The 10002-nt window shown below is 33.1% G+C and overlaps 1 protein-coding gene across 2 annotated transcripts in view; it reads right to left on the bottom strand.

Annotated features, from left to right (window-relative positions):
• Positions 1 to 474: 474 nt before the first annotated feature.
• The window catches only part of LOC108904444, a 44386-nt gene continuing 34858 nt past the window's right edge, over positions 475 to 10002 (bottom strand). For both annotated transcript variants that reach the window (XM_018707008.2, XM_018707007.2), the window contains one exon: positions 475 to 771. Coding sequence is in view for 1 of the 2 variants with exons in the window: in XM_018707007.2 (XP_018562523.1) it covers positions 743 to 771 (29 nt within the window). In the remaining variant the exon portion in view is untranslated. The remainder of the gene's footprint in view (positions 772 to 10002) is intronic.

Here is a 10002-nt window from a genome sequence, read left to right as displayed (position 1 = left end):
AAATTTAAAACTACCTACCCTGTATTCCAGTAAGAAAATGATTATTTATTTTATATCTATATAACCAGCAACCAATAAAGATTTTTTTTCATACTTAGCTATTAAAATCATCTTCATGGTCAGAACATAAAAGGTTTCTTTATTAGTCTACTGAAGTTCAACAAAAGTAAGGAAAAAGTCACTTCCTTCATTATTTCTTAGTGCTGATTAAACATTTCCTCAAAACAAACCTTCACGTAATATCAACTTTACACTTGTATGCCTTCATCTTACGCGTGTCCTCTTGAAAATCCAGCTCACAAACCTGTCAATGAAATTAAAACAACTTGAATCTACCCACCTTTCACACCAATACACAACTCATTTAAATTTCCTGTTGGAGTTTTGGATTGTTTCAAGTATTTTCCCTTGACGAAAAAAACAAAAAAATTGGTTCTTGGAGCGGCAAATAAGACACCAACAGATTTAATTAAAACAGACTTTTTAATAAATAATAAACATTGCACTTGACAGATGTAATAAATTACAATTATTAACATCACTTAAATACTTAAACCTAACTATATCTATACAATAACAATTGCCGTTGAGTTGGCAGTGTATAAGAAGTTTTTACAACAGGTAGATCAGGAAATATTTACATCAGAATTACTTATAGTTTGCGACGGCTTCAGTGGCGTCGGACGGAATTGAAATACTGTGGGTAATTTGGAAAATTAATACTATCAGAGTCGAGGTATCTTCAAAATAGCACGAGAGGAGACTTGGGCACTGAAAAAGAAATATTATAATTAATACAGGAAAAAAATGAACGTACGTAGGATAAATGTACCAGTAGTGGTCAGTTTAAGTTCAAGTTCATGTTACTGGTTCTGTCAGATAAAAAAATTATATAGAAAGTTGTTTAGTCGACCCTAAGCTATACAGGGTGTGGCGTGTATAATCTATAAAAATTAAACTACAGCTTCCTGATGATATTTGTAATAGAAAAGTTTTATACGAAAAAGTTCTATCTTCGCGTTTTTTTTTTGTAAATTAAAGTTCATTTATTCAACGAAAATAAAGGCCGACCCTGTGTTATTTATTAAAAACTTTGGAAATGTTTTTATGTGATCCGAGATGCAGCCTTATAATTTAAGTCGGTATAATCTAATACCAGTAGTACTAAAAGAAGGTTAGGTTACATTGTCAAAAGATTTGTGCAGTCGACTGATTTTGTATTTGTATTGAATTCATTATTCACTTAATTATTAAATATTAAGCATCGTCCATCGACCCATCACTGTTAAAAAGTGAAATATTCTAGACAAAATTTTTTTTTTGTAATTCCACGATAGTGACAGTGTAATTTTTATAAACAAGTAAAAAATAAAAATAGCGTGCCGTTATTTCTTACTTCGCTTAATTTTTTAGTTTGTGCACGTACTAGTTTTACAATGAACCGAGAAAACAATGCATTTACTATTTCCGAACGTGTCAATATGGTGTTAGTGTATGGTGCAGCCGGAGAAAATGGGCTCGCGGCGACTAGGTTGTACCGGAAACGATGGCCACAATGTCAACCCCCCCCATGTGCAAATACAATCCTACAGTGAGTTTAGCAGCTGCGAAATTTGTATGAAAATATGCACAAGAGAGTAAATTTTTCGTAATATTTTATCTATAATAAAAAGTAAACTGTCTATGTTTGTTTTACAGTACATATAAATTTAAAAACCGATTACAAAAAAACATTACATGCAACAAAGTCGTGAATGAATTATAGATAAACATTTAATTTATGTAAACTTATTTAAATTTAAAGAATAATAATGCATTTAATTACATTTCTGTTGCTATCCGTAAAAATACGGTTTTATTTATATTTACGGAAAATTGAACATTATGGTAATATACAGCTTAGATCGTATGCGTTTAAAACGATGCTCATTTGTTTTCCTATCATGTATTTGCAACTAATGATTTTGGAAATATAAAGCAAGGAAGATATTTCCTTGTTTTCAAAGCCTTCTTTAAGACACAACATAAAATATATCTCGAAATTATCTTTCTAAATAAAATTGTTTCTCCAAATGGGAAAGGTTGGTGAAATTCCGTACAAAATTAAGTCAGTTACTGGCCCAGGCACAAAAATTCGCCAATGATGACGAAGGCAGTTTTAAAACGAGCGCATACTGAAACGTGCTTTAATTTAACACAACTATTGTTCAAATTTCAGCAACCGTATTACATAAAAAAATTGTTCTCGATCAGATAAAGTCGCGTTGTCCGCGAATAATCACGTCGGCACTTTTACCAGTCAAAATAGCATTCATAACTGTCCGCCGAGTTCAAGGCAGCCAGCTGACCAACCACCACCGGATCCTTTTGGTTATCCTGGTCAGGGTACAATCGATTCGCCGAGGAAGGCTGCTTACGTGCGGATATATCGGTATGTTATACCCAACCTGTCATTATTTTATAATATCTCGTTTACGTAAGGACTACTTTATGTCAGATTGCAGGAATAGTTCCGACTGAGCGCGTTTTCGTTCTTATCGGAGATACCCGACAATGGAGAACCTTGGGACGTCGGTTTTTTGTTTCGTTGCACCGCAACTGTGAATAATTGTTTTAATAGTTCTTTTGTCTCATTAACCAATTTGAGATGATTTAATGAACAAAGGAGATTGTAATTAAATTATTTCTTAAATTAACCATATATTCTATGGGTGCTAGAATTCTATATATTTTTTACGCGGAAAATGCCTTAAAAAATTGCGTTATTACTTATGGTTTTCCAGTTTGCGCAAACGCTATCATAAATTCAAAAAAATATATTACTTTCACTACAGCAAAATTTAATAAATTTTTGAGGTTAGACTTTTAAGGTCCTTAGTACGGTTTTCTTAAGATACTCTTCAATTCTACACAAAAAACGTACTTTTGTGAAACTACTTCGTTTTAGAGAAACTTTTATTGTACGTTATTCTCAAATCTGGCATTTGAAACATGAGACATATGTTCGTCGTAAATGTCATTTTTTTAATTATCTGTAATAAAAGAGATTAGACAATCTGAACATAAAATATATATTTATTGGAGAGCTCTTAATTCAGAAACCGGAAGTGATTGTCAGAAGTCGAGTCAAACCTCGGGCGCAGTGAAGTCTGTAAATTTAATCAGAACGGTATCGCGAGTTCGAAGATTTGTATTTGAATGAACTTGTGATATCCGTTTTCGCTTCAATTGCAGTTCAGGGAACAGGGTTCGTTCGACTGGAGGCAAATTTTTAACGGAAAATATGGATTTTCCAACAGAAAGTCAATATTCTATAGCATGACCTTGCTTTCCTTCGGTTATAAAAATTCTTTATAATGTTTTTACTTGGTTCAAGGCAATTGCAGATAAAGACAACTTTTTCTAATTGTTTGTGAGTTAATCTTCATCTATCTACTGACATTTTGATAAGAGATGCATTGATTGCAAGTATCTGGAACTCCTTCGTTTCATACCACCTAATACTCGTCTAGATCAGAAAGTTGGAAAACTACATTCATCTTCAAAACCTCTTTACCTATAAGATTAAATATTAAGCATTATTCGTTTCGTCTATTAAAATATTCCCAATTTAATCGGAATAAACATTATATCTGCAATTTTAACTCATAGAAACTTCGTCTTCATGATATCTGCAGAATTGATACCAAAAGCTAAGAAAAGGGCAAAATAGAGTTGTAGATTCTACTTGAAAGATTTCAATTTCATGAGTCACAAAGCTGTTTTTTTGAAATTATTAGGCATTTTTCCTACATACTCACTGATTCTATCCAAAAAGAGATAGAAGAATAAATTCTATATTAGTACCATAAAACTATTGTGTTGTATACACTTAATACAAGTAAAAATGCCTATTTGTGTATCTTATATGTATAAACTATACTATTCTGAGAATATACACTCAAAAGAAACTCAGTCCCTTAGTCAAAATTACACAAATGTCCATATAATTGAAACAGCAATAGAATAATTTAATGCAACAAATACAACGATTGTAGTTGGTGAAGATGTTGACTTATTAATACTACCCACTACAAGGACTCCAATTGATAAAATTATATACTTTTTAAAACCTGGAAAGACTCAACAGCGAACAGAAATATATTCTTCAAAAAGTTTATCTGCTTATGCAAAATGCCAAAACCATTTCCTATTTTTACGTGCGATAACCGGCTGCGTTACTACATCAGCAATGTTCAGAAGGGATAAAACATCAGTATTAAAATTTTTTGAAAAAAAAAATTTGATTGATTGTGCTAAAGTATTTACAGAAATTGATTCTTCGCCTCAAACAATAATCACAGAAGGAATTCGCTTTCTCCTTGCTGTTTATGGAGGTTCAAAAAAATTGTGTATAGATAAATATAAATATTTAACTTTTGTAAAAAAATGCACGAAACAAGAAACAAGTACAACTATCTTGTCTTTCTCCAACATCGGCTTTTGCTAATCAACACTTGTATCGAGTATACTATCAAGTTCAGACATGGCTAGGCAATCAACTGAACCCAGAAGACTGGGGTGGGAAATTAACAGATAATACTTTGGAACCCATTCAAACTTTACTCCCACCTGCCCCGGAAAAACACTATATTTTGCGATTGCAAAAAGGTTGTAGTGCTAAATGTGGCTGTAGATGAGTAGGCTTACTGTGCGCCAGAAGAAAGGGCCCTAGCCGGCGGGGCCCAGCCAGGACAAAAGGAGGTCCCACAAAGCGCCTACACCGGCCGCAATTGCGGTCGGGGTAGACGACGGATGGGGCCCACCTACGAAGGCTGTCCAGGCCTACACGAGATGAGGCAGGATAAAGAGGGATAATCCCCCTCGATCCCAAATCATTGAGGCCAATTTCTAGCCATGGAATAATGGCTCGGTTACTGTGTTCGCCAGCGTGTACTAATTGCCAAAGCCAGTCTCGCTCAAATGTCCAATTGAATACAACAGACGAAGATTCATGTGATTTCGATGAAGAGATAGCTGATTCACCTTCATTTGAACAATTTATGAACATCCAACAAGAAGAAGAGGAAGAAGAAGAAGAAATCGAAGAAGACATAACTGTTGAAGTCAACTTTGAAGAGTATGAATCAGATTAAAATATCAAAAGAGATCAGAACTACTGTTAAAGTCAATAACCAATATCAATATCAACAATAATCATCATGCAGTTAAAAGAGTATTGTCCCTGAAAATTCCGTCATAACAGTTCGTGGAGTACACCTACCGGGGAAACCACGTTGAAAAAACGCGCTAAAGTACCTCACCACACCACCTCACAGGTGGTGTGGAAATGTGTGCATATCATGCAGAACGTGACTCCGTCAACTATTAGAATCACGATATCTCAGGAATGGTGATTCTTAGAAAAAAAAGTATAAGGACCATTTTTGTAAATAATTTTAAGGTCTATAATTTTTGTCAGGGCTCCTTTTTTGATAAAACTTACCATTTTCAAAAAAATCCAAAACACCTCAAATTTTGACCTTTGACCCCGAATAACTTTTTTAGCACACATGGGATCGATGGGGACTTTTGACACTTTATTTCTAATGGCGTACCCAAGGTCTTTATAAAAATTTAGCTCTGTCGGAATTTTCGTTATTTGAAATGTCTATTTTGACCGGGCTATTTTACTCAAATCCGAGTTACTGCTAACTATCAACTGAGCGACTTTTGACTCTATTCTAAGTATATAAAACCAGTTTAGAGTAGACTTTTTCTCTAATATGAGTTAAATTTAACTATTATTGAGTCATTTTTTAATCAGACTTGGTTTTTAATTAACTAAATATTGAGTGCAAAAATAAATCGCTCATAAATGATTAATTAGGATATACAGTGTGGAAATTAATTCACTTCGCTAGATCGCGAGGGCATCCTCCTGTCCTGACTGAGACCCGCCAGCTGAGACCCGGAAAGGAATCTTATTTCTAACAGTTATCGCTTTAGACAAAGATCAACACCCAATTCATTCGCGATGATTTAGCTGAACTATTTCTACTTTTTATTGACTGTATTTTCAAGTGATTTTTTAAATTAACCTAAATACATTTAAAAAATTCTCAGTGACTAAATGATTTACGTGATATTCTGGACCGTCCTGTGTATCCTATTTCACTAAGATAGTAAACAAATAAATATCTTAAATTTATGTGACTGTCGCCTCCCCCAAGGGATGCTAGACAAAAGATCCCCCTCGTCCTACGCTTATAATTTACGAGTCCTCCGGAGATTGAGCCAAATTCCAAGAATACTGCATTAAGTCCGCAAGGATTTTTAAGTGTTCCCATAGATTTATATGGCAGCTTCGCGTTTGTCAAGGAATATCTGGATTCGATACAGTCATTAAATCGCCAAAGAAACTCGTTTGTAGGAAAATGGGCAATCAAGAAATTGAAAATGTGGCTAATCGAGCGTGTAATACGTCCATTACTAGTTATTTACATTTTGTAGTCGGCTTAGACGCGAATTGATATCCGTTTATTATACGAAATTTGCATATTAACATTTTTGAACGATTTTTAGATTGGAACTGGTACGCGTAGATTCTTATCTCTGAAATTTTTCTATAAAATACTGAAACTTTTGTCTAATTAACCGTAATGTGTTATTAGTTATTCAAATTTTAGAATATAAACTAACATACAGTGAACAAAAGTTTATCAGACTTCTCTCTTGACTAAACGGCAATTAGTGACTCCTAAACGTTTACAGGATAATAATAGACCAGCCCTGACCACACTGCTGCTATTTAAGATGAAATTACTTCTTGTTCAACATTTGAACAAATATTGAAAACTATGAACAGCTTTCAAAGACTTAAAATGTTTAAATATACAAATATACTAAAATGTATTTAAATGTATTAGAGCACCCTGTATTATTTGATATGTTTTTTTAATACATAAACATTATAAAAAGACCTTTAATAGATAATAAAATAAATATACAGCAAAATAAATAAGATATAATTATTTTACTAATTGTTGAATTTGGTTAATATCACGAAAATAACTATTGCATTTCCTCTTACATAACAGCTTGTTAATTAGTTCAGTGGTACAGTGAACATAAGTATGTCTAGTATAAAATTAAGATTTAATCTACCTAACATAACGTTAAAACAAAGCATTGTTCCCAGGTGAACAGTACTTAAGCAAATGTGACAGGAATTTCCTCAATTACAAATAGGTGCCACAAAAAATAAATTAGTTATGTTACGCCAATGATTTACGGTGTGTAAAAATTTGGGTCCTTTCATTTATTAATATGTAGTAAATGGTTAAAGGATTAAATTATATGGTTCATTGGTTTATCTTTCAACAAGTTCTCATAATTGTCGGCTTTTAGTGGCAGGATAATTTGAAAAGCAAAATTTGTATATTCTGGGTATATATTTGTACTGCGAAGGACATTAGCCACTTACAATAATGGAATATACCGTTCTTAAATTATAATAGTTTTTTGATCAAGAAACCATCGATTGCACACAGTATCGATCATGCTATACAGGGTGATTCACAAATGGTGACCAAAAATTTATCCTCGTATTCTTTGCTGAATTTTAATTTTGTATGCACTGTTCAATTCGTCTCCTCTTATTTCTAATAACTCTCTTCAACTGATATGGTGATATTTGTCGACATGCTTTTCTAATTCTATTACATAAATTTTAATTAAAAAAGTTAATGTGTTTTGTGGGATTTTATGTAATCGATTAATCGGGACCTTCTTTTTTAACGTTAATCTAAACACAGAGATTTTTTAAATTTTTTAAATAATGATTTCTGGGATTCAGTACATGTACTTCCTGTTCCTGTAAGAGAGAACCTCTACCTTCAACTAGATGGAGCACCTATTCATGATGTCGTAATAGTAAGTCTTTGGTTGAATGAGAACTTCCCGAGAAAGTGGATAGGACGCAATAATCCGTTAGTTGAGTGAATATTGAGAGCTCCAAAAAATGCCCAATATGTTTTTTAAATTTTGAGGGTCTTTTATTAATTACAGTAGGCCGTAGGAAAGATCACTTGTCAAAAAATATAATATCAAAAAGTAGGCCTTTTTGAGTACTACCACATGAAAAAAATAATTTTGGAAATCGGTCGACGCCATCCTAAATATGAAGGTGCTCCGACTTTAAGTGAAACACACTGTATATAAAGCTAGCATAAAAAAAGTTTTTATGCCCATGCAAGTCATCACCATGGCCTTCTACAAATCCTTTGCAACCCTAATTTGTTATTTTGTCATACCTAATTTTATTGCAATTAGATAAACCCCCAATACATGCCACCCTTACTGCCTATATCAAATGCTCTAACCCCACCCTTAGGGAGATACGTTCTTTTAAAAATCAGCGTTACTGAAATAATTAAAAAAAAAGACGGCGCCTTCACCATAAAATTTCGCATTTGCCAAATCCCAAATTCGCTTTCACAAAAACCGATCCAAATCGAGAAGATTAAGCGCTACTGATTGTATAATCGTCCTAACACTTTTTTCTGTGCGATTGTGCTACCGCCCATTTCTCTAGCTGTAACGCGTCTGTTCCAATACAGAATTTGCGGCAAAGTCGACCTCATTGTCGGTGAGGTCGTTGAAAGCAAGGTTACGGCCAATGCGCGCGTGACTCTATGCTGCTTTTGCGGATATTGACTTATTTTTTCGCCATTTCGGATTACCTCAAACGGCAAGCAGTTCCGGATATGAATTGCTCAATTCCAGGCGAAGTGCGTTCACTTTAATCGCTAATGAAACAAATTTATTCGTTAAAAACTTTAATTAGTTGTTGGATAGTTGTAATTACCGTTTCAGCGCAGTCACAGTTTGAAAAGGATTATATAGTTATTAATTTCTTATCAGTTTTTAATTGATTCTGACAAAATATGCTTCTAATCAATCGTTTCTTAAAATAAAATGTGTGTGTAACTATACTTTTTAATTCACATGATGACACACACAGATATATGCAATTTCAGTTAATGATATTAGAATATTACTTTTTGCTAGTGTACTGCATTCTTTCAATTTTGTTATAATTTTGAAACTCGAGCCCAAAAGGAGATGTCAAATTTATAATAAAAATATTGCCAAAATATTTCATCTTTAAATACCTAAGTTCCCTTTCCACCTTTCTTTTGTACAAGAGGAGAAGCTATAAGCTACAAAACAACTGATATAGTAGCCATATATAACTATAATCGATTTCCTATCAACATTACTACATTTTCAAACTTGATAAAAGAAAGAAATAAGTGTCATGGAAAAACGTTCAAATGTTTCAAAGTAAAACCGCAGATATGCATTTATCATATTGGCATACTCAATACTCATACACCATCATAAAGTAACATTGTCACAAAGTACCGGTAACTACAGAAGGATACAGAAATATCTGGTAAGTAATGTGGGAAGTAATATTTTACTAAAATATACCGCTCCTGCTTATAATAATGTCAATGTCAAATTAATAAGGTTAAAAGTCCCATATAAACAAACTTCGAATAAGTTTTTACTAAACTTAACAAAGGACTTCTGGTTGTCAATTAGTGTCCTGTTCCAAGAAATGCACATTTATCTATGTCTACGTGACAACCGTCACACAGCGCTGTATCTAGGATCTAAAGTAAGAAGCCATAAGAAAGATATGTTTACTTGGTAATATTTTTTCTTTGTCTCATGTTTAACGTCAATAGGAAACATACCCAAGAGAGAAAAATGTGCTGACGCCATTACTGTATTCGAGAATAAAGAAAACTTGAATGCGTAAATACTGAATTTCGCTGTTAATTTATACTAAAAAAATTAATACTACTGCTATGAAAATTTTGTTGTATTTTCTATTTCTCCCTGTATACAGCAATAACATAAACTCGAGAGATCACTTACGAGGAACTTGTAAATATTAATTACTTATAATGCATATGATTATATTCAATTATATTGTCAACTTTAATAAGT

Source organism: Anoplophora glabripennis, unplaced genomic scaffold, assembly GCF_000390285.2.
Source record: "Anoplophora glabripennis isolate ALB-LARVAE unplaced genomic scaffold, Agla_2.0 scaffold133, whole genome shotgun sequence".
Lineage (NCBI taxonomy): Eukaryota > Metazoa > Arthropoda > Insecta > Coleoptera > Cerambycidae > Anoplophora > Anoplophora glabripennis.
The sequence above is the reverse complement of the archived record's forward strand: the minus strand, read 5'-3'. Positions and strand labels throughout refer to the sequence as shown.